Genomic DNA, 26335 nt, shown 5'->3' on the forward strand with positions numbered 1-26335 from the left:
ACTCCCCTCCCCCTTTACCCATATCAGCCTACTATGATACCTTTTCATACCGTGCATCCTTTCCCTCATCCAGCACTTTGCTGAATTTGGAGTTCCTATTTGTGTGAAAGAATACATTCACTCATTTTATAATTATTGTTTTAAGTCATCTGTCATATTTATCACCTGCTATGAGCTAAACTGTTCTAGAGGGCTCATGAATGAAGAAATTTTGCCAGATCCAAGGGCATCTCTGACCCCTTACAATGTACAACCTCTTCCCAAAATCGGGCTGACTGGTGATAGATTATATCCAGTAATAACAGTTCAACAAAGTTAATTCCCTAGCATTTCTGGTTTGATATCTTAGCTGAAGACATTATTTGGGGGACAGTAAAACATCATCATTCACTGTTAATTTTGTTCAATAGACAATCTGGCTGTCCTGCTTGGGAAATCTGAAAAATGGTTAGTCAGCTAAGGAGTGCTTTTAAATATTTGAATGTCTAATATACGCAGGACTCTGTGCTCAGTGCTACACACGGTGCAATCTCTGACTCCTCTCCCTATGTACTCTCCTTATCAATAACCTTATCTCCACAGAATCTATTTGGATAAATCCCCAAATCTGCCAACTCTAATACCTATCTCCTCCTAAATGTAAGGACTAAATTTCCAGATGCTACCAAATACGATACCTAAGACTAAAAATGTCAAGAAAGGAATATCATTTTCCTGTCATAGTGGTGTCATTTTACTATATATGTGAAGATTTGGAGGGGGAAAATCTGCAGGGATCAGAGAGCATATTTATTTTTTTTAAAGGTTTTATTTATTTATTAGAGAAAGAGATAGAGCGTGCAAGCGAGCATGAGCAGGGGGAGGGGCAGAGGGGAAGTAGACTCCCCATGGAGCAGGGAACCCGACACGGGGCTCTATCCCAGGACCCTGAGAGCATGACCTGAACCGAAGGCAGATGATTACCTAACTGAGGCACCCAGGTGTCCCCAGAGAGCATATTTAAATAGTCTGTTTTACTAAATCAATCTTGAAGTTCATAAGCCTTACGCTTGAATGTTGAGGATGGAAAATAAGAGACAATTCTAAGAAATTCTTCAAGTCAAAATATAGGCAAGGAATGGTGTTGAATTACATTAAGTTCACCACAATTTGAATATGATCCCAAGAATTGGAGCCTTAATAGTGGAAAGCTAGTAGTGTCTAAAATATACTATTAATGTCTGAGAGGATGATAAACCAAGTTCACTTAAATGCTTTTTTTTTTTTTTGTAAGAGCCAAGTGATGTTTTTTTTTTTTTTTTTTTTTAAAGATTTTATTTATTTATGTGACAGAGAGACAGCCAGCGAGAGAGGGAACACAGCAGGGGGAGTGGGAGAGGAAGAAGCAGGCTCACAGCAGAGGAGCCCGATGTGGGACTCGATCCCAGCACGCCGGGATCACGCCCTGAGCCGAAGGCAGACGCTTTAACGACTGCGCTACCCAGGCGCCCCCCAAGTGATGTTTTTATTTGTGGCTCAAACACACTTTACCCCACCTTTTCCCAATTCTAGAAGCAGAGATTGAAAAAGAAGGAGGTAATGTTTATGGATCATTTATTTGGCTCCTGTCTAATTATCAAAACAAGACTGATCACAGGAATTTCCACTACCTTGTATATGAGGAAACTGAAGACTGGAGAAATTAGGTAGATTACTTTCACACAGTGAGACAATGTGAAAGTTTCTTGATTCAGTCTTTAATTGAATCTGCTACTAAGTTGCACCTTACCTGCACCTACACTGCCTTGGTTCCTGATTACCTTGCTATAGTATAGGCAGCAGCAGATCAGGGTAAACAAATTCATCTGAAACAAAGCAACAAACCAAACAGTAAACCACAGCAGACCAGCACATCTTTCTGCCTTCATTAATGCCAACAGTGTTCTACGCCACAACAGACTTAGAACCTTGGAGTCATCTTTGACTATCTTCTCCCATAGCTAATGCTAGATCCCGTTGATTCGTCCTTCATTCTGTCTCTTATATCCACTGCTTCTTACCCCTTCCGACCATCAACATCCTAGCTCATTACCTGTTTTTTAGGTCATTTTGAAGACTTAGTAATACTCTCCCTGCCACTTATCTCTCCTTCAACCAATCATACATACTGCTCCCAATATGAATTCAAGAGGCATTGTGGTGTAATGGTTGAGAGTCTGGGTTATGTGACCTGAATGCCTGAGTTCCAATCTCCAAGTCTTTAACATATAACTTGACTTTGCATAAATCACTTAGTATTTCTCTACCTTGCTCTCCCAATCTTTAGAATGAGACTAATGCTAATAACCTTTTCCTAGGATTGTTTTGAGACTCAAATCAGTTAATATATATTTGTAATATATATGCAGAAAAAATGCTTGGCACAAAGAACTTAATAAATGTTAATCACTATTATTTTAGTATTATTATGCAATTACACTTTTGGTCACATTTTTTCAGTTAGAGGTAGTATTAAAAAAAATAGGTTAAATCCATTCTGTAGTCCAAAGATTGAAATACAAACCCCAGAAAGGGTAAAAATATGAATGAAGGAAGACAAGTAGTAAGAGAAGTGAAGTGAGACTAGTAAGCGTAAGGCTTTAAATTACTTCTTCATCTGGGACCAAGGCCACCCTGGTGAACCTGCAAGTCCTACAAAGCATGGCCAGAAGGACAGTCATGTACATCATGACTAGCACTTGATCAAAGTAGCTCTAGGGCTTTTTTAACCATCAGAGAGCCTGAAAAACTATTCCCTACACATATAAAGTGATAGAAACATGTATATGTGCAAATGATGCCAGTTACCAATGAAAGCAAAGGAAAAATAAAGTGGGGAGGGATTTGGAGAGAGTGGTAGAGGCATAAAGAAAGGCAGAAAAACATCTAGAAACTTAGATTCCCATGCAAACATATACGAAGAGATTTCTGCCTTCATGGAGATAAAGAATTTGATATGGTTAGCTTCCACCTGCATGGCCTTGACATGGACTCTGGGTACTTCAGTCCAAATTTTGCCCCTAGGTATATACCTTGTGTGTTCCTAACTATAAACTTTTTCTCACACTGTATTTTTTTCTACACCTTCCTTTTGGTTCCGGTTTGTTCTCTCTCTGGCTCAAGCTCTCTTTCTCTATTTGTTTTTCTATCCATTAATATCACCTCTATTGTGAAGTCTTCATTAAACATTGTAGTCATAAAAGTTTAAAGTTTTGGGGCACCTGGGTGGCTCATTTGGTTAAGTGTTCAACTCTTGGTTTTGGCTCAGGTCATGATCTTGGGGCTGTGAGACCAAGTCCCATGTCAAGCTTTGCAATCAGACTGGAGTCCGCTTGACCTTCTCTATCTCGTTCTCCCTCTTCTCCCCCCCCCCCCCCCCCCGCTTGCTCATGCACTCTCTCTCTCAAATAAATAAAATCTTTTTAAAAAAAGAAGCTTAAAGTTTTCTTTCAGCATACATCTCTAGCACTTAATTTTTGTTTGCCCATCTAGAATTATATGCTAGTTTCATCAGTAGCTGTAGTTTTTTGGTGACTGTTTTAATGAATTTTAGGCTATACTGGAAACTTGTGATTTGGTGGTATGTCTTATATTATACTTACCATGGGAGTGTTGAAGAAACTATAGGATGGTTTGTATAATATTACCCCAATCATATAAAAAAAAAGAGCTATTGATAAGTAGTAATAAGATCTACATAAATATAGTAACAGGTCAGTACCCCCAGCATACTTTTATGCATCGCCTATAAAGAGCATGAGAGCATACAGAGGGATTGGCAGAAGGCAAAAGTTAATCTTTAGAGAGGCAGACACCCAGTGTTTCTGGGCAAGTTCATTTCAGAGAAGAAAAACTATGAACTATGCCTTGCTTCCATAGTAGAGCAGATATGATGTATTCAACAGCTCATTTGCTTCTTTTGAAGGGCACTTTGTGGCTTAAGGACTTTTGTTTATGTTGCCAAATTCTTTTCATGTTTATATTCAAGAAACTAAGTTATATGTGCAAAAAATAAATATAATTAGGACTATTAATTTCTTTTGGGGTGCCTGAGTGGCTCAGTTAAGTGTCTGACTCTTGATCTCAGCTCAGGTTTTGATCTCAGGGTTATGGGCTCAATCTCCAAATCCCACTGTGTGTGGCGCCTACTAAAGGAAAAAAAAAATATTTTTTCATTGTGTGTGCTTGTGTATGTTGATATGTGTGTACTCCCACTGCCACCTCTGTCCCAGAAATCATTTGGTGAATGAAAGCTAGTTAAATGACTTGGAGTTATAGGGAATTAATGGCTAAAAGAAATTAGCATAGGAGCTATATCAAAGGGAACAGAGAATGTGTACCAATACTATGAAACAAGTAATAAAAACCTAGTTGAACTGTTTTAAAGAAAACCAATATAGAATTCTTCAATAATGTACTTAAAAGTAAGTTCATGTGATTTTGCCATAACCTAATTATTTAACATCAATATTCTGTCAAGTGGGGGAAATTCGTTACAGCATATATAAATATTTAATATATTTGATGAATGGAAATCAGAGGTTTAAAAATTATTAAATGTTCAATCAGAGCTAGTCTTCTGATTTCAAATAGCATTGTAATAGTAATTTCTTAGGAAATGTGGTTCCACTTACATTTTCTGTTATCATATATATCTTTTATCTGTGGCCAAACGTTTCATTCAACTCAATTTCGTGTTTGTAAATTTTCATAGTTCACCTCAGGGACAGTAGATAGTTTAAATGCTACTGATGACTAATGATTATGCGGTTAGCAAATAGCAACTATTTAGCTTCAATAATATTTTCTTATTGTTATCAGGATGATTTGTTTAAAACTGAACAGCTAACTATTCTTAAACTTTGATAAAAATATTCCTTTGGAATGTATAAGACAAACCAAAACAATAATTTTTAAAACACAGAAAGAATTCATTTAATGCAGAAGTTTTACAGTGCTGTCTATAAAATTATGCCTACTGGAAAATGAAACAATAGGCTTTATATATATGTTCTTACAGAGCATTTCTTACCTTACAGATGAGCTCAGTGAAAATGTTGCAGCCTCGTCTGGAAAACATTCTTTTCAAGCTCACGTTTGAAGAACATGTAAACAACATCAAACCGAGCATCATAGCAGTCACTCTTGCCTGTGAAGAACTGAAGAAAAGTGAAAGCTTTAACAGACTTTTAGAGTTAGTTCTTTTGGTTGGAAACTACATGAACTCAGGCTCAAGGAATGCCCAGTCTTTGGGTTTTAAAATCAACTTCCTTTGTAAGGTAAGATAACATTTTATAATGCTAATTTACAATGATAATCTCATCTGTGAGAGGGGTCACTCTAAATTGGTAATAGTACATAAGCCAAAAAACGTATGCTTTAAAAGGGTGAATGTTGTGGTAAGTGAATTATATCTCAATTAAAACAGATCAATATACATTTTTTTAAAATTTTAGTGCAGTAAAATCTCAAAGACTATGCAAAAATCTGTGGTAGTATAGTACTAAACTCTGATCAGATCTTACTGGAGTTTGTAAATTTAAATAAATTGCCTTTTATAAGGTAGATGCAATATTGTATTTCAGTTCCCTTGTACTTATTAAATGTCTCTCTAAAAACTATTTGAGGAGCTGAATGTAATGAGGTAAACAGCCAGAAACCTCTTTTTGGATATGCTTTGCTTATTCCAGTCTAAACCATCCATATTCTTTGTTGTTAAATACTGTTGTTACTAAGCTTATACTAGCCATAATAGTCTATTAACTAAAAGTGGAAAAAAAACTCAAGTGACAATTATCTTATTGTTTTGATCAAGCCATTTCAGAGTATCTGTTTTTGAGATTTTAATTCTCGTGAGAAGAAACAGAGAAGCACAAAAGTGATGGCATACGGCCATTTCTAGGCTATAGTGAACCACCTTATTCAAGGGAAAGATCTGTCTGTTACAAAGAGAAAACTGAACACACGCTGAGGTGAAGGCCTATAAGAAAGCTAGAGAGGAAAATCTGAAAACAAGCAATCCCTCTTTGACATCTCACCATTCTTTCAGTTTTTTTCTTCTCACAGCTTAAAACATGGAGAATCTTCGGTTAGTTCTTAAAGTATATTATAACAAGAATCCCAAATGTAGGAATGGATATAAATTTCTATTCATACATTAAATAGATGTACATTACATATACATGGACTAGCATTTTAATATGTATCAAAAGTGATTTTCTTCGGGTAGTTCTAATCCAAATAGAGAATAACCTTTGTCGGTAGTAGGATGTATAATGGAATTATATCTGTTTACTCCTTATTCATTTTTGAGTTATATAAGGAAAGAGGGCCAGGAAGATAGGGAAGATTATCTGAAATGCTAGATTTTATTAAAAAAAAAAAAAGTTACTCCCTCTTCTTGTTATATTAGGGGACATGTAAAATTATTGGATAATGCCAGAGAGAATAAGGCAATGTTTGTAGTAAAGTGGAATAAATCATAGCCAGATTTATAGGATAAATCTAAAATTTAATGCATTTTCATTGTATAGCATAGCATATATTCATTACTAATAAAGTCACCTCTTCTGAAGATGCTGTTTTGAGTATATGCCATATGCACAGTGAGTGAATCAAGATATTGATTATAAAAATATTATAAAGAGAAAAGATGACTGAAAATTTATATTGTACACCTATTTCACATTTGATTCATATAAAAAAGACATTAAAAACAAACTAATTTGAATAAATATGTACCCTTTCTAAGTGTCTTAATTTCACACCATTCCAGTTAATTGCATGAACTGATTTTTATAGCAAATATGAATAAGTCATTTATACACAGAAACAAAAGATATTAATCTCACAGAAGGACTTTACGGTTATATTCTGGAGAGAAGCTTCTTCCTGTCATCCACCTGTCAAATAAAAGTTCTTCCATACAGCACTGATCTGACATGTATCACTAGAGGTATGCTCAAAGGATTCAGCACAAAGATTTTTGCCAACTTCAAATGAAATAAAAATAATCTTGTAGGAAATACTATCATGTAGTAATAGATGTTCTAAAAGAGAAGTGAATGTTTTAAAATGCCCTCTTCCCTCCACCACTTATCAGTAGGATTTTTATCTTCAGGGAAATACTTGTCATATACATGCATGATATTCCCCTAATGTCTAGAATTAAGAAGATGTTCCTGGAATACAAAGGATTCTAAGTAGATGTAAATGTCTAAAATGACAGAAATTTATGAAATACATAGAAATAGCTTAGGTTTATAATCTGTTCAAAAGTGAATTAACTACTGATGTATGATTAGCTAGAATTGCTGTTAAATTCCAGTTATAAAAGATTACTTGGTTGATTTTTCTTAATTTGTTTTCCTTAAAGAATAGCAGAAAGAACTTCCTTTGTAGAACTGATTATGCTTTGAAAAATGCTACCATTTTCCCACCTAAATTGTTCTAATGATAATTTCCTTTCTCAGTGAATTAAAACTATAATCTGCTCTTCACAAGAAACTATAGAATATGTTAAAATATTCACCTACATCTTTTAAAAAGGAGCCATAGTATAAGCAGTTAAACTTATCAGATGTATCTTGTAATAAAATAATATTAAAAATTCAGATGGTCACAATTGGCTCCTATAATATTTGGGAAGAAAAGGAAAACAGATGGGTTAACCTAAATGTCAAATATAACTAAATGGTATCATTACCATAAGTACTACCCTTACCACAACATGCTTTGTTAATTTGCAGCTGTGAATTATCACTTTGTGAGTCACCAAACCAGGGTTCTGAACTGTAATACAAGTCATTTCCATGCAGATGAGTTCCCTATGTTAGTTTTGCCCCTGCTTGCTTGTTGGTTATTAAAATGCTAACCAAAAGCAGTGGTGCACTTCAGGGTCATTTATTTATATTTTCAGTTATATACAATAACGTATAATCTGCATAAAAACAAAACATTTGAAAAATCCTTAACACTCCCTAGACACTAAGCTTTGTAGGTTTATCAGATAAGGATCTGTGTTTGCAAACAAGGGAAAGTGATTCTGGGGCACCTGGGTGGCTCAGTCATTAAGCATCTGCCTTCCGCTCAGGGCATGATCCCAGGGTCCTGGGATCAAGCTCCGCATTGGGCTCCCTGCTCCGTGGGAAGCCTGCTTCTTCCTCTCCCACTCTCCCTGCTTATGTTCCCTCTCTCGCTGGCTGGCTGTCTCTCTGTCAAGTAAATAAATAAAATCTTAAAAAAAAGGGGGGGGGTGGTGATTCTGTCTGACTTAAGCAAAAAAAAAAAAAAAAAAAAAGGATTTTATCAGGAAAATATGAAGTAGCTCAACCAGAAACTGAAGAAAGGCAAATAACTTGGCCTTTAAAAAAGCAGCATTTGGGACACCTGAGTGGCTCAGTCAGGTGAGGGTCTGCCTTTGGCTCAGGTCATGATCCCAGAGTCCCGGGATCGAGTCCTACATCAGGCTTCTTGCTCAGCTTCTCCCTCTGCCTGCCAGTTCCTCTGCTTGGTCCCCCTGCCTGTGTGCTCTCTCTCTCTCTGACAAATAAATAAAAATCTTAAAAAAAATAAATAATTTTAAAAAGCCTATAACAATGGCAGCTTTGAGAAAACAGGGAGCAAGAGCAAATGGAAAATCTTTTCAGGAAATTGTGTGTATTACCTCCAACCATTTTCCTACTCCTTTCCCTGAATTTGATTCAGATTCTTATTAGAGAGAGATACTGATTGACCTAGTGTGGATTACAAGAATATTCCTTGTCCCAGGGAAGGCAAAGAACCTTGATTGAGAACGCTACCAAGACTGCCTGTGATGGAAGATTGGTCATGTCCTAAAGAATGCTGTTAACCAGAGATAGGGACACCCAAGATTAGGGGCAGGTGAACAGGTATCAGGCAGGCCCAAACAAAGACAAAACAAAAGAGATCATCAGTGTACCAGGGGGATACAAACAATACAGAAAACACATAGAAATGGTACAGTTAAGTGGTCAGGAAATATACTACATATAGAGTATTATGTAACATCACAAGATACACTGTGAATGAACACCAAGATTAATGACCGTTGAGATTAACAAGACTTCAGAAGAGGGAGAGATTTTTGGTGATGGGGTGTGGATGGGCAATACTGTAAAATGAAACAGAAGGATCTTGAAGGATAGGTAAAATTAGGTTATATAAGGGAAGAAGCCATAACCTGACAAGATGGAAGAATGCTGGACTCAGAAGCTACCCTTTAGCTTCCATTTTGCCCATTACTAGCCAGATTTTCATGGCTAAATCACATATTCTCTCTGAACTCAGTTTCCTCACCTGTGAATGAGGAAATGCAGTGACCCTTGTTTATTTTGTTATATAGGATTGTTTTTTGGGTCAAATAAAATAATTTTTGTCAGAGTAATTTGAAAAATTATAATGGTAAATGGTAGTAGTTCTTTTTAATGATGGTAGATAACTAGGGATAATCATCATGTGTTTGAAGATGAATTAGAAAACCACATTGTCTGGAATATTGGGTGCATGTTGGAGACAAATTATAACATTTGTAGGCAGATTGTGAGAAGATTTTGAATTATTTGTATACTAGTTTGGATGACTTGCCTTCATAATTTTTTTAAATTATTCATTTCATAACTTATAAAGGCGACAAACCTTTCTTTTTAAGCCTTGTGTTAATATTCCCTTCACCCATACTATTGCTTTCTAGTCATTCTAGTTGGATGGAGAGACATAACAAATCATGATGCAGTAGGATGATCTGCTTTTGTATATTAAACAAAGAACCTGAAGAAAACATTTCAGTTTACTATAGAGAAAATTTTGTATATATTCCTTTATGTCATAAGGATTATTAATATGATAATGTAATTGTGTTCCTTTTTCTAAGATCCATCATTTCTAAAGTATATGTAACATAAAAGGCCTTACTTCCTAGAGACCATCACATGGTATTAGTGACAGAATATTGTAGGTATTACCCCAAGCACACAAAGGAAAGTCTACAACTCCCCCTTAGAAGTTGTAAGAAGGAAAGTAAAAAAGGTTCAGTTTTAATGAGAAACAGAAGATTAGTTACCAGAAAACATGATTTGTAAATAAAATGACTTCCAAAATTTGTAAGTATATAATCCAAGAGAAAATCTACCAAAAAACCTAAGAAAAAAAGTCATATCTAAGTACTCTAAAATAATTTCACATCTCATGATTTTTAGCTGAACTGATGTGAATTGTTTCCATATAAACTTAGAATCTTAACATAAGAAGGTAACTAGTCCTGGGTACCTGGGTGGCTCAGTTGGTTAAACATCTGCCTTCACCTCAAGTCATGATCCTGGGGTCCTGGGATCAAGTCCCTCATCAGGCTCGCTACTCAGTGGGGAGCCTGCTTCTCCCTCTGCCCTTCCCCCACTGGCTTGTGCTCTCTCTCTCTTTCTCAAAAATAAATAAAATCTTAAAAAAAAAAAAAAAAGGATGGTAACTAGTCTAGCCTCTTCAGTCTATAGTTAAGAAAATTGACACTCCGAGAAGGGAAATACTTTGATTTGTATTGGCAGGTTCTGCCTGCCACAACACGATACCACAGGCTGGGTGGTTCAAATAATAGAAATTAATTTTCTCACAGTTTTGGAGATAAGTCCAAGATCAAGGTGCTGGCCTAGTTGGTATCTGGTGAGGTATCTCTTCCTGGCTTGCAGACAGCCATGTTCTTGCTGTGTTCTCACAGAGGCTTTCCTCTGTACCCTGCATAGAGAAAGAGTTGAGAATGTGCCTGAGAGCTGTAGTGTCAGCTCCTCTTCTTATAAGGACAAGAATTCTATCAGATCCTAGGCCTCACCCTTCTGACTTTTTTAACCTTAATTACCTCCTTAAAAGTCTTATCTCCAAATACAGTCACTTTGAGGGTTAGGGCTTCAAATGTAGATTGCTCAGGATAAGGCCTTTCCTGGGAAGTGAAACTTCTCAGTGCTAAAATTGGGACAGTCCCAGGCAAACCAGGACAGTTGGTGGCTGCTTTAGTTATGAAACTAGAGGTAGGGTCCTAGTCTAATAATGCTCCATTTTCCTCTCTTTTTTAAAACATGTAACTTTAACAGCTTGTCTTTTGCATTTTTATAATGCCCTTTACTGTTCTCCTTCATCTAGTTTTGCTCTTTAGATCTTCTCTGGTTCCCTACACACTTTGAGGACATTATTATAGAACTGTTCACACTTTAATTATTTTATTTCTCTTTCAATGCTGAGCACTTGTGGAATTTGGATGTATATTTTATTCCACATTAAATCCCCAGTGTCTATTTATATGAAGCCCTCAATAAGTTGCTCTTGAATGAAAGTCAGGCAATTGATTAAATAAAGGATTCATTGTGAGTGTTTGGCGTAAGTGTTAACTTTTTTATTTTTTAAGTTAGAGAATTTAGTTCCTCACAGATGTAAAGGGTATATTTTTTACCAGCAAAACTATTGAATATGTAATTGTCACACTGCTGTGGTTTATTTATAAAAACATAAAATATACTGTTTTCTATAAATATTAACCAGCAATTCTACCTTTAAATATGGGTTAATAAATAAATATATGACTATTAATTTATAACCAAAGATATTTTAGAAAATAACCACTGTAGGATATACTGAAATGCACCCTACCAAAGATCAATAAATCCTAGTCAGTAGTCCACACATTTGGTTGCCTGTGTTTTTTACAGTTTATAAAGTACTTTCCTTGTGATTCGAGGAGGTGAATTATTATTAACCCCATTTGGCAAATTAGGAAACTAAAGCCCATTGAAGTTATACAATTTTTCCAATATTAAAAAGCTAGTAAGTATCCAAGTTGAGGCTTAAATCTGTTTTCTGTGTCCCAAACTTTGCAAGCATACTGCCTCTCATTCCACTGTAGCAGAATGTTTGGATATACATGGCTCAGTTCAAGGAAGCATTACAGAACATCTCTGCCTCTTATGGAATTGTGAAAATGGGGAAAATTACATGTGGATTTTCTTGACTCTCTGGTAGCTTATAAAATGAGGAATCCTTTTTTTATTCAAATTGAATTGGAAGTAATTGCAGGAATATTAATAGAAAATTTATCTTCCTCTAATAGATTTTTAATGTATCCAGGTAATAAAGCCTGTATATTTGTAATAAAATAGCACCTAATAATCTGCATAATTATAGAGCTATCACTTGGCTTTGTATGTATAGTTTCTCAGAGCCTTTCAGTTTTACAAATGAAGATCTGCTCTCCAGAGAGGACTGACCCAGGATCTCAGTGTCAGAGGTACAGTTAGAACCCAACTTTTCCTAAGACTCAAATTATTTCAGTGGCTCAAGCTATTTTTAGAGTTTGATGGTCTCTTTTGCTTCACTGAAATATTTTTTTTCCCCATCACACAGCATTTAACATTATTTGAATTTGAGGGGAGTTGTGGTTGATATTTTGCTGAGAAGAAAATTGCTTTACGGGATGTAACTTGTATTGGAAAATGCTGTGTAAGGGAAGATTAAACTATCAAGTACAGGGTTGGGTGGAATGTTAGGTCTTCTTTCCAGACTTTCCTTTTTCTCCCTTTGGGTCCTTTAAAATTTCCTTCCCAGAGGGCTGTTTGCAGGAAAGGGTTTTCAGCTGGTGATCTTGAGTCACTGGTTGTAATCAGTGACACAGATCCAAATGTACAGCACAACACAGAACAGCTCATTTCTGTTACTTTGCATTTTTAAATATCATCATGTGATATCATGACACATCATACTATTTGTTCATAATTTATGACCAACAGACACAAGCATTTCAAGTTAAGGGTTTGTCTGTGCCAAATTATATTCTTTGAAGTAGGAACACTTACCATGTTTGACCTCTGAAACAACTAAGCAACATAGAATGATTTAAGGACTGGATATCATTCTTAATTTTAAATAGTTTCTTTTGTTCATCTTATTTGATGGCTGACCTTTCTTTAAGTCCATTGTGTTTTATTGTATTGTGCTTAATGGGCTCTCATCATTGAGAACCACTGAATAGTTTCTTGAGCTTAAAGATAAATGTTGCACTCCTGTGGTACTATGCCAGTGGTGACATTTTAGATTCAGTTTCCACAATTGTGTCATGGGTTTTTGTTTCCCTCAGTTCTTCATGTAAATCAGTATACCAAAATTTATAATTTTCAAACAGGAAGCATTAATATTACTTAAGTCAAGAAGTCCAGGGTGTTTGGGGTGCCTGGGTGGCGCAGTCGTTAAGCGTCTGCCTTCGGCTCAGGGCGTGATCCCAGCGTTCTGGGATCGAGCCCCACATCAGGCTCCTCCGCTATGAGCCTGCTTCTTCCTCTCCCACTCCCCCTGCTTGTGTTCCCTCTCTCGCTGGCTATCTCTATCTCTGTCAAATAAATAAATAAAATCTTAAAAAAAAAAAAAAGAAGTCCAGGGTGTTTAAATTTGTAAACATTGAATTTATTTTTTAAAGAAACAATGCTAAGTTCTTTTAATGCCCGTATGTTACTTGCTATATATCCTAAAGCACATACTGTTAATCAGTGCATGTGGATTTGTGCGCACAGGCAAATGGTAGTACTAAAAGACTACTGCAGTGATTCCCATTTCTCTAATAATCAAGATGTTTGGATACCAGCTTAGAAATTCAATCCAACGTCCTCACATCTAATGTCTTTTGTGCCATTTAAAATCTGAACAAAACACAGGCTACTGCTTCTGAACTTCTCTTTAAAAATGCAGCCCTCTTAGGCACCTGGGTGGCTCAGCGGTTAAGCGTCTGCCTTCGGCTCAGGGCGTGATCCCGGCATTATGGGATCGAGCCCCACATCAGGCTTCTCCGCTATGAGCCTGCTTCTTCCTCTCCCACTCCCCCTGCTTGTGTTCCCTCTCTCGCTGGCTGTCACTATCTCTGTCGAATAAATAAATAAAATCTTTAAAATAAATAAATAAATAAAAATGCAGCCCTCTAAAAGTTAGAAACATGATCTTTGCTCCCTGAATTTGTAATCCCGTGAGTACTACCATGTGTTTTGAAGACTGTCCTTCAGTTGGAAAATCAGCTCTTTTCCCACTTCTAAGATGTAGAGTTCCTAGTCTCTTTATACTATAGTAGTCTGTACATACAGATTGACTTCCTAAGTAGAAAGAACACTTGATGAAGGTAGTGTGCAAATTTTGTGTTTTTTACAGATTTAAGGTTTGGCAATCCTGTGTCCAGCAAATCTGTAGGTGCTATTTTTCAACAGCATTTGCACACTTGGTGTCTCTGTGTCACATTTTGGTAATTCTCAGAATATTTAAAACTTTTTCATTATTGTTCGTTATGGTGATCTGTGATCAGTGAGGAAGACTTACTGAAAGCTCTGATAATGGTTAGCTTACAGTATTTTTAATTAAGTTATGTACATAGGTTTTTTTGATATAATGCTACTGCACACTTACTACACTACAATGTAGTGTAAACATAACTTTTGTATCTACCGGAAAACAAAAAAAATTCATCTGACTTGCTTTATTGCGATATTCATTTTATTGTATACTGAAACCAAACCTGCAATATCTTTGAGGTATACCTGTAGTTATGAAAGCATATGTACAGCACAATACCTTTTTCGAAAACTCAAACTCTGATTAAAAGGAGCAGATTCATACCTCTGTTCTCCTACTTGCCTCTAAAAATACAGAAGTCTCGTGAGCTTATTTAAAGATTTTTCTCCAAGTTGAAATATTCATTAATTTACATTCCTTGGTACAAATTAGTCAGTTTATACTTTAAATGTAACACTTGTTTGTTTGTTTTTTTTGGCATCTGATTATATCTGTTTAGATATTATCACATTTACAACACTATAGCTTAGGCTGTGTGAAACTTCATTATAACCCCCCCCCCAATTTTCAGTTTATTAAATTCTCTGAAGAACAGTAGTTTGTAAATGTAATTTGTCTGATGCAGACTTGATTAGTATCCCTTGTTGATACTGTGACTGCTTTGAAGGCATTATTTTTCTTCTTACAACATTTTTTCCTATTTTACTTATATATGTGAAAACGTTCTGTCCTTTAAACACACACACAGGCACAAATGCATGCACTCCCCAGGCCCTCAAATGATCATTGTATTGTGAAGCCTATGCTGCTATCCCTGCTTTTAACTTTTATATTAGGGTGAAATCTGCCTCCCATATGTCTAGATAACTTGCTGTGAGGGGCAATATGAAAATACATGGTACACAGTTGCCCTGTGTACTAGCTATGCCTAGTTATTTTACTCTCCTGTGCAAATACATGACCTTTTTGACAAGGAAGAGATTCCAATTTTTGGAAGTTTTATAGTAGGGGAGGGACCCAGGAAAAGGTATTAGAAGCCAGACCAAGCCAAAAAGTGTATTCGTGTGTGTGTGTGTGTGTGTGTAGAGATTGAGCGAGTGATTAAAAGAAAGAATGAAAGAGTGAGAAAGAATCAGGGATGATTTTCAGAATTGGATAATCAGAAATAGGATTGAGTTACATACGTCTCATGCATAAATTGACAAACTTGTAAACAGCATTTGAAAATGCAAAGACTTGCCAAATTATGCTCCTTTTTTTTTAAAGATTTTATTTATTTATTTATTTGACAGCGAGAGAGAGAGAGAGAGAGAGAGAGAGAGAGAGAGCCACCGAGAGAGGGAACATAAGCAGGGGGAGTGGGAGAGGAGGAAGCAGGCTCCCAGCAGAGCAAGGAGCCCAATGCAGGGCTCGATCCCAGGACCCTGGGATCATGCCTTGAGCTGAAGGCAGATGCTTAACGACTGAGCTACCCAGGCGCCCCCCAAATTATGCCCCTTATCTTCAGCCAGTAATAATTATTTAAAAGCCAACTATAGATTTGTATATAGAACTATAGTGAGGTTTAGGGGCGCCTAGGTGGCTCAGTCGTTAAGCATCTGCCTTCGGCCCAGAGCGTGATCCCAGTGTTCTGGGATCGAGCCCCACATCAGGCTCCTCTGCTGGGAGCCTGCTTCTTCCTCTCCCACTCCCCCTGCTCATCTCTCTCTCACTGGATCTCTCTCTCTCACTGGCTGTCTCTGTGTCAAATAAATAAAATCTTTAAAAAAAGAACTATAGTGAGGTTTATAATTCATTTTTAGTAGAAGACTAATGTGAGGCTGGTTTATGACTCTCTAAATACAAACACTTTTCAAGGAAACAAAGAGATGAACACAACTGTAATTTCTTTCATTTAAAATTTTGTTTTCCTCATACACTGATATAAAAAACACAGTACGGTGCTATAACTATACTTGTTGAAGTCATTGTGACTAAACAGTAATGATATAGTTAACTGTTGTGTTAGGTAGTATGGCTGGCAGAGAGGAGTAATTCTCTAGTTTACAAAAAAATAAAATAAAACTTTTTTTTGTTGTTGTTGTTCTTGATGATTCCCCCATGTATCAGGAGTGGCAATAAACAATTTCAGCACTGGAGCAGCCAAAAAAAAAAAAAAAAAAAGTTGATTTATGGGACTAGCTGTAAAGCTGTAGGTCTTGGTTCACCACAAAGACTGTTCCCATAGAGGATTTAAATGAACCCAGCTGGCTTACTATTCTATGGATTGCTGTAGTCATTTTCTGAGTTTAATCTTATGACTGATTTTGTAATTCTCACAGTGGGGGAAAGTCGACAAAATGAACAGCATTTAGTGAATATAATTAGTAAGTTTAAAAACAAATGCTTTTTTATTCTGTAAAAGCTCTGTTTGAAGGGGATTTTAACCCTATATGACACTGTTGTTCAAAAAATGCGGCCACTGTGACTGAATGTGACTGATCATCTTGTAAACCTATTTTCCTGTCAAACAAAGCCATACTAATGTAGGCATGGTATAACTTTAAGAAGGAGGGCTAATGACTATGGAAGGGGGTTTATAAAGTAGTAGTTCATATTCAGATAAAACTGAGCATCCAGTTATCCCTATGATAATTTTAGGCAATCTAAGAAGTATTCATATACATATATATATATATATATATACTTTAGCTAGTAATTGGGCAGCAAATTTGTCACATCTTTTGAGTTCTTAGTTTCTGTGGAATCCTGTGCTACATGCTTTGCAGTGATAAAGAGAAATAAAACATACATCTCTAGTCCTTGAGGGCCCCCAGAGCTAGTTATGAGATATGGAGTATTATAATACAAAAACAAGAGACAGGAAAATAGGGGGAAGGGAGGTGGGGCAGGAGTTGGCAGGGGAGATAGTGTACATGAAGAATATTCTTTGTTGCTGTAAGTACGGGTTGAGTAACCGCAGGAAAGTACTCTGTTCAATGATAACCTGTTTTGTAAAGCTGCCTTACTTCTTTAGAATGGAAAAGCACAATACCAGCCCCAGTTATATGTGCTTTACTTCTCTCCCTCAAACCATTGCTTAGGTTTTATTTTCCCTGACTTCTGTCACAGGGAGAAATGCAGTCTTGCCATTCACTTTTTAAAAACCTTTTTTTTTTTTTAAGATTTAAATCTTTTAAAAAAAAATCTGCATTATCAGAATACTCTTTTCCCCTTTTATGCCACAGTAAGAGTATTTTAAAGACTACTTCCTACCTACTTTCTACAATTAAATATTACCATTTTAAAATTTTTGTACAAAGTTAATCAGTACCTATTTAAAAACAGCAATATAATGGTACTATTGTATGACTGTTACATGTCCATATCCTTCCTGACTCACTAATTTGGCAAAAATATCAAATAATATTTCTTTTAGCAAGAGGATGCCATGAGATTGTCCAGATAAATAAGACTAAAGAAAGTGACTATTAAATGCTCTGTGTGAGAGATCGCTTTAGAATTGAAGCAACCCAGTATTGAGGACATATAAGCTATGCAGAAGCTAACTGTTGAGAGAGTTTAATATTAAAATTTAAGCAAGCAGCTAGATATTTATATTGAAACAGAATATTTTACTTAGAAACTTGTTCTGAGAGAAGCTGAAAAGCATTGTAAGCTATTGAAAGATTTGGGGAGAGATGTAGATGCATGATTCTAAGGGGTTTTCATCAGTCATAGCCTGGTCAGTTCAGATCCCTTTATGTTTCCAAATTTCAGCTTCGGTGAAATATAGGACAAAGTCCAGGTTATTAGTCAACTTCTGAAGCCATATGTGTAGGACTATTGTTTGTTTGTTGTGTCATTATTTTAGAAGTAAAAAGACACACGACCTAGAGATTCGAACTTAACTTGTAAATTTTAAAAGTACTTTTATCGAAGTATAATTGACATAGAACCCTATTTACTCATTTTTGGGTATACAGTTTGATGAATTTTTTACTTGTATACAGTTATGTAACACCCTTCACAATCAATATATGGGACAGTTCCATCAACCTGTAGTTTCCTCATTCCCCTTTGCAGTCAGTCCGCACTCCCAGCTCCAAGCAACTATTGATTTGCTTTCTGTTGCTCTAGTATTGCCTTTCTCTAGAATTTCATATGAATGGAATCACCCGTAAATGTAGTCTTCTGTGTTACTTTGTGTTTGAAATGCCACTCCTAGAATATTTTCTAGATAAACTCTTACATAAGGACTCTGAAGACATGTACAAGAATGATGATACAATGAGAGGACACTCTCACAGAGTAAAAAAGCAACCCATAGAATTGATAGAAGTATTTGTAAATCACATATCTGATAAGGGATGAATGTCCAGAATATATAAAGAACTCCTACAACTCAGCAATAATGATTACAAAGCAGTCAACCCAATTCAAAAATAGTCAAAGGACTTTATTGACATCCCTTTAAAGAAGATGGACAATAAGTGCACGAAAATATGCTCAACATCACTAATCATTAGGGAAATGCAAATCAAAACTATGGTGAGATACCACTTCATATCCATTAGGATGGCTACTATCTAAAAAACAGGAAACAAAAAATGTTACTGAGGATATGGAGAAAATAAAATCCTTGTGAATTGCTGGTGCAAATGTCAAGTGGTACAGCCCATTGTGGAAAATGGTATAGTGGTTACTGAAAAATTAAACATAGAATTACTGTGTGATGCAGCATTCCATGTTTGTAGAAATAAAAGAATTGAAAGCAGGAATTTGAACACATTTGTCCACCAATATACAAAGTAGCATTATTCACAATAACCAAAAGTGGGAGCAGCCTAAGTGTCCATTAACAGATTAATGAATAAACAAAATGTAATGTATACATACAACGTGGATGAATATTTTTTTTAAGATTTTATTTACTTATTTGACAGACAGTGAGAGAGAGAGAGAGCACGAGCAAGGAGAGGGAGAGGAAGAAGTAGACTCCTCTGCTGAGAAGGGAGTCCAATGCCGGGCTCGGTCCCAGGACTCTAGGATGATGAACTGAGCCAAAGGCAGACAAGTAACCGATTGAGCCAGCCAGGCACTGCAACATGGATGAATCTTTTTTTTTTAATAATAATTTTTTATTATGTTATGTTAGTCACCATACAGTATACCCTTACTTTTTGATGTAATGTTCCATGATTCATTATTTTCATATAACACCCAGTGCACCATGCAATATGTGCCCTCCTTAATACCCATCACTGGCCTATCACAATCCCCCACCTCCCTCCCCTCTGAAGCCCTCAGTTTGTTTCCCAGAGTCCACAGTCTCTCATGGTTCATTCCCCCTTCTGTTTACCCCCCCTTCATTCTTCCCTTCCTTCTCCTACTGATCTTCCTATTTCATATTTCCATAAATGAGTGAAACCATATGATAATTGTCTTTCTCTGCTTGACTTATTTCACTTAGCATAATCTCCTCCAGTCCCATTCATGTCGCTGCAAATGTTGTGTAATCATTCTTTCTGATGGCTGAGTAATATTCCATTGTATATATATGGACCACATCTTCTTAATCCATTCATCTGTTGAAGGGCATCTTGGCTCCTTCCACAATTTAGCTATTGTGGACAATGCTGCTATGAACATTGGGATGCATATGGCCCTTCTCTTCACTACGTCTATATCTTTGGGGTAAATCCCCAGTAGTGCAATGGCTGGATCATAGGGTAGCTCAATTTTTAACTTTTTAAACTGTTTTCCAAAGTGGTTGTACCAACTTGTAATCCCACCAACAGTGTAAGAGGGATCCCCTTTCTCTACATCCTCTCCAACATTTGTTGTTCCCTGCCTTGTCAATTTTTACAATTCTAACTGGCATAAGGTGGTATCTTAAGGTGGTTTTCATTTGAATTTCCCTGATGGCTAATGATGTTGAACATTTTTTCATGTGTCTGTTAGCCATTTGTATGTCTTCATTGGAAAAGTGTCTGTTCATATCTTCTGCCCATTTTTTCATTTCATTATGTGTTTCCAGTGTATTAAGTTTGAGAAGTTCCTTGTAGATCTTGGATACTAGTCTTTTATCTGTAGTGTCATTTGAAGATATCTTCTCCCATTCCGTGGGCTGCCACTTAGTTTTTTTGACTGTTTCCTTGGCTGTGCGGAAGCTTTTTATCCTCATGAAGTACCACAAGTACATTTTTGCTTTTGTTTCTCTTGCCTTTGGAAATGTGTCATGAAAAAAGTTGCTGTGGCTGATATAAAGAGGTTGCAACCTATGTTCTCCTCTAGGATTTTGATGGATTCCTGTCTCACATCGAGGTCTTTCATCCATTTGGAGTTTATCTTTGTGTATGGTGTGAGATAGTGGTCAAGTTTCATTCTTTTGCATGTAGCTGTCCAATTTTCCCAGCACCATTTATTGAAGAGACTGTCTTTTTTCCACTGGATGTTTTTTCCTGCTTTGTCAAAGATTAGTTGCCCAAAGAGCCGAGGGTCCATTTCTGGGTTCTCTATTCTGTTCCATTGGTCTATGTGTCTGTTTTTGTGCCAGTACCATGCTCTCTTTGTGATCACAGCTTTGTAGTATAGCTTGAAATCTGGCATTGTGATGCCCCCAGCTTTGTTTTTCCTTTTCAACAATTCCTTGGCGATTCGGGGCCTTTTCTGGTTCCACACAAATTTAAGGGCTGTTTGTTCCAGTTCTTTGAAAAATGTCATTGGTATTTTGATTGGGATGGCACTGAAAGTGTAGATTTCTTTGGGTAGCATAGACATTTTGACTATGTTTATTCTTCCGATCCATGAGCATGGAATATTTTTCCATCTTTTCTTGTCTTCTTCAATGTCTTTCAAGAGTGATTTTGTAGTTTCTAGAATACAGATCCTTTACGTCTCTGGTTAAGGTAATTCCGAGATGACCTATGATTTTTGGTGCTATTGTAAATGGGATGGATTCCCTAATTTCTCTTTCTTCAGTCTCATTGTTCGGGTATAGAAATGCAACTGATTTCTGCGCATTGATTTTCTATCCCGCCACATTACTGAATTGCTCTATAAGTTCTAGTAGATTCAGGTTGGAGTCTTTTCAGTTTTCCATATAGAGTATCATGTCATCTGGGAAGAGAGACAGTTTGACTTCTTCTTTGCCGATTTGGATACCTTTGATCCCTTTTTATCGTCTGATTGCTGTTGCAAGGACTTCTAGTATTATGTTGAATAATAATGGCGAGAGTGGGCATCCTTGTCGTGTTCCTGATCTTAAGGGAAAGGCTTCAGCTTTTCCCCATTAAGAATGATATTCACTGTAGGCTTTTCATAGATGGCTTTTATGAACTTGAGGAATGTACTCGCTATCCCTACACTCTGAAGGGTTTTAATCAGGAGAGGATGCTGTATTTTGTCAAATGCTTTTTCTGCATCAATTGAGAGGATCGTATGGTTCTTGACTCTTTTCTTGTTGATATGATCTATCACACTGATCGATTTGTGAATGTTGAACCACGCTGCATCCCAGAGATGAATCCCACTTCGTCTTGATGGATAATGCTGTTAATGTACTGTTGGATCCTATTAGCTAGGATCTTGTTGAGAATTCTGGCGTCCATATTCATGAGGGAAATCGGTCTGTAATTCTCCTTTTTGATTGGGTCTTTGACTGGTTTGTGGATCAAGGTAATACTGGCCTCATAGAATGAGTTTGGTAGCTTTCCTTCTGTTTCTATTTTTTTGATATAGCTTCTGGAGAATAGGTATTATTTCTTCTTTGAATGTTTGGTAGAATTCCCTGGGGAATACATCAGGCCCTGGTGTTTTGTTTTTTGGAATGTTTTTAATCACTATTTCAAACTCTTCATATTTAATTGGTCTGTTTAAATAATCCATTTCTTCCTGTTTCAGTCTTGCTACTTTATAGGTTTCCAGGAAGGCATCCATCTCTCCCAGGTTGTTTAATTTATTGGCATAAAGCTGTTGATGAAAGTTTCTAATGATCCCTCCTATTTCATTGGTGTTGGTTGTGATCTCTTCCCTTTCATTCCTAATTTTATTAATTTGGGTCCTTTCTCTATTCTTTGGAATAAGTCTGGCCAGTGGCTTATCGATCTTATTTATTCTTTCCAAGAACCAGCTTCTAGTTCTGTTGATCTGCTCTACTGTGTTCCTGGTTTCTAATTCATTGATTTCTGCTCTAATCTTGATCACCTGCCTTCACATGTGTGGGTTAGGCCTGTTCTTCTGTTCCAGCTCCAGCTTCTTGAGGTGAGAATGTAAGAACTGCATTTTAGATTTTTCCATTCTTTTGAGTGAGGCTTGGATGGCTATGTATTTTCCCCTTAGGACCACCTTTGCAGTGTCCCATAGGTTTTGGACTGTTGTGTTTTCATTCTTGTTGGTCTCCAAAAATTGTTTAAATTGATTTTTAATTTCCTGGTTTACCCAATCATTCTTGAGCAGGATGGTTCTTAGTTTCCAGGTGTTTGAGTTTCTTCCAAATTTTTCCTTGTGATTGAGCTCCAATTTCAAAGTATTGTGGTCTGAGAATATGCAGGGAATAATTTCAGTCTTTTGGTTTCAGTTGAGACCTGTTTCGTGACCCAGTATATGGTCTATTCTGCAGAACATTCCATGCACATTTGAAAAGAATAAGTATTCTGTTGTTCTGGGGTGTAGTGTTCTATATATATTTTTGAGGTCCATCTGGACTAGTATGTCATTCAAAGCTCTTGTTTCTTTGTTGATTTTCTGCTTAGGTGATCTGTCTATTGCTGAGAGTGGAGTGTTGAGGTCCCCTACTATTAATGTATTATTATCTATATGTCTCTTTATTCTGCTGAAGAGTTGGCTTGTGTATCTTGCTGCTCCCCTGTTGGGGACGTAGATATTTATAATTGTCATATCCACTTGTTGGATACATCCTTTAAGAATAATATAGCGTCCTTCTGTATCTGTAACAACAGTCTTTAATTCAAAATCTAATCTGTCTAATATGAGAATTGCTACCCCAGCTTTCTTTTGAGGTCCATTGCCATGAAAACTGGTTTTCCATCCCTTCACTTTCAGTGTGGATGTATCTTTAGGTTCAAGATGAGTCTCTTGTACACAGCAAATGGCTGGGTCATGTCCTTTTATCCAATCTGCAACCCTGTGGTGTTTTATGGGAGCATTTAGGCCATTCATATTGAGAGTGATTATTGAGAGATCTGATTTTAATGGTGTCATGTTTCCTTGAAGTATTTGTTTCTATAGATTGTGACTTTCTGTTCTGTATCACTTTTGGGGCCTTTTTACTTTTATAGAACCCCACTTAACATCTCATTTAGGGCTGGTTTGGTGGTTACGAATTTGGTCAGTTTCTGCCTTTCCTGGAAGGTCCTTATCTCTCCATCAATTCTGAATGACAGCCTTGCTGGAAAAAGGATCCTTGGCTGCATGTTCTTCTCAGATAGAGCTTTGAAAATACGCTGCCAGCTCTTCCTATCCTGCCAGGTCTTTGTAGACAGGTCTGATGCTATTCTAATATTTTTCCCTCCGCATGTAAGTATTTTCTTCCCCCTGGCCACTTTTAATATTGTATCCTTGGATCTAATATTTGCAAATTGCGCTATGACGTGATGTGGTATAGGTCTGTTGTCATTGACTTTGGGAGGGGTCCTCTCTGCCTCTTGGATATGAGTGCATGTTTCCTTCCCAGATTAGGGAAGTTCTCAGCTACAGTGTGTTCAGATATCTCTTCTAGACCTCTCTCTTTCTGTACCTCCTCGGGGATGCCGATGATTCTGATATTGGAACGTTTTATTGAATCAGTAATCTCCCATAATCTACATTCTTGAGATTGGATTTTTTTCAGCCACGTTTCCATTTTAGCTTTGTCTTCTACCATCCCATCCTCCAATTCACTAATTCGTTCTTCTGCCTCATTTACCCTGGCCGTCAAAGCGTCTAGTTTAGACTGCAATTGATTCACAGCATTATTAATTTCTGCCAGATTCGCTCTCATTTCCGCCCTTAGAGATTCTATATTCTCATTAATATTTTCGTTAATATTTTTTTCAATCGTACACATCATCTTGACCATTGTTACTCTGAACTCCATTTTTGACAATTTGGTTGCATCCATATCCATCATTTCTGTGGCAGAAGCCATAGTCTCTCTCCTTTCTTTGCTGATGGTTTCTCCTCCTCATCATTCTGATGAGGAAAGGTTGTAGGGATGCACAGAGCCCAAATTATTGACCAGGACCCAGGCGTTGTGCACTTGTTTTATAGGGACATTAGGGATGTGGGCTTCTTGATTTTTCAGCCTGCCTTCTTGGGGAGCAGCCTGCCCCGCTGATATTCAGTCAACCCTGTTTGGGTAGAGTCTCCCTGTCCCCTGCGAGGGGGGATGGGGTTTTGCAGAATGTGAGCTGGTATTTCCGGGCTTTTGTTCTCTGGTGGCTTTCCCTGTCGGTTTTCTGTGACTCTTCTGAGAGTCAGAGCAGCAGTGGCCATATCCTAGCCTCTGTCTTAGAACAGAGAGATCACAGTCCGCTCTCCACTGAGCTCTCCTGGCCACTTTAACTCTGTGTCTGTCAGTGCTGCGAAAAACCGTGCAGTGTCCTGCGTTGTGTGCCCCACAGCGTCTCTCCCAGCCCTTGCTTCTATGGCCAGCACGTCTCTGTCCTTTGTGCTTCTAACACCGCCATCCGCCCCCCATTCCTGCACATGCTCCCTTGCTCCCTGTTTCAGTGTGGTTTGTGCATGCTCCGGAGCTCTGGTGTTCATGTTGTCAGTCTGCTTGCACGCGCGGTCCCGGGCTCACCGTCTCAGTCTGCTTTCTTGTTGTTGCCTGTCCGCGAGTCCGGCCTGCTCCCCAGTGCAGGTGGCTACTGCTTCCCGGGCGCCCGAGCACAGCGGCTCCCTCCCCCTTCCATTTATCTTCCGTTATCTCTACGTGGATTCATGGCTCCCTGCTTTGCACCTCAATACTCAGCGCCGGAGATGTTCGTTTGTACAGATCCAGATGTATCTACCTATGTCTCGGGCTGATTTCGTGGGTGTTCAGGATAATCTGGTAGTTATCCAGCTCGATTCAGGGGGCCAGCTGAAAAAGGGGTCCCCGACTCCTCTGCCGTTTTTTCTCCTCTCAACATGGATGAATCTTAAAGACATTATGCTCAGTGTACTAAGCCAGACACAAAAGGAAGTCATTGTGTGATCCCACTTATATGAGGTACCTGGAATAGTCAGATTCATAGAGACAGACTAGACTTATGGTTGCCAGGGGTTGGGGGTAGTGGGTAGAGGGAAGGAGAGAGTTATTGTTTAATGGGTACAGAATATGAGGTGTTTAAAATGTTCTGAAGATGGACAGTGGTGATTGTTGCACAACAGTGTGAAAGTACTTAATACCACCTCACTGTACACTTAAAAATTATTAAAATGGCAAAATTTATCTAATGCATATTTTACTATAATAAAAGAATGTTCACAGCAGCATTATCTATAATAACATCATTAATAATGACCCCCCCCAAAGAAATGGAAACCAGATAATGGAAATGTTCAACAGGAGAATATAATTAAAATTAGATGTATTCATATGGTAGAATAGTGTACAGTAGTGAAAATGATGAATGGGTGTAATTACAAACATCAGTATAGTTCTGTAACTCACCTGAACAGCTGCTCCTCAATGCTGGATTCTAATTTTGCTTTAGCACTGTTACATGTCTTGGATCTTCAAAGTTATTCTTAAGTAGGTAAAGCCACTAATGTTAAACGTCCAAGCCATTTATTTACAGTGTATATACATAGCAAAATTAGTTCTATACACCCTTTGGGTGGTGATGGTAATCGCTAAAGCTATGCACAGAAAAAAAAAAAAAGCTACTCTCAAACCTCATACATATGAAACAGTTTTGTTAAGTAAAATACTCATGACAGTAAATAAAAGTTAAAAGTTCAGCTTAAGTGCTTGAATTATTACTGAAAAGAAACACCTAACACCTTAGAGACATTTGTGCTT

The 26335-nt window shown here is 37.3% G+C and overlaps 1 protein-coding gene across 7 annotated transcripts in view; it reads left to right on the top strand.

The window, feature by feature from the left end:
- Window positions 1–26335, top strand: part of DIAPH2 (diaphanous related formin 2) — a 992113-nt gene that overhangs the window by 521561 nt on the left and 444217 nt on the right. For all 7 annotated transcript variants that reach the window (XM_026483534.4, XM_057313012.1, XM_026483533.4 and 4 more), the window contains one exon: window positions 5058–5297. In XM_026483534.4, coding sequence (XP_026339319.2) covers window positions 5058–5297 — 240 coding nt within the window. The remainder of the gene's footprint in view (window positions 1–5057; window positions 5298–26335) is intronic.

This window comes from Ursus arctos, chromosome X (assembly GCF_023065955.2).
Source record: "Ursus arctos isolate Adak ecotype North America chromosome X, UrsArc2.0, whole genome shotgun sequence".
Taxonomy (NCBI): Eukaryota; Metazoa; Chordata; class Mammalia; order Carnivora; family Ursidae; genus Ursus; species Ursus arctos.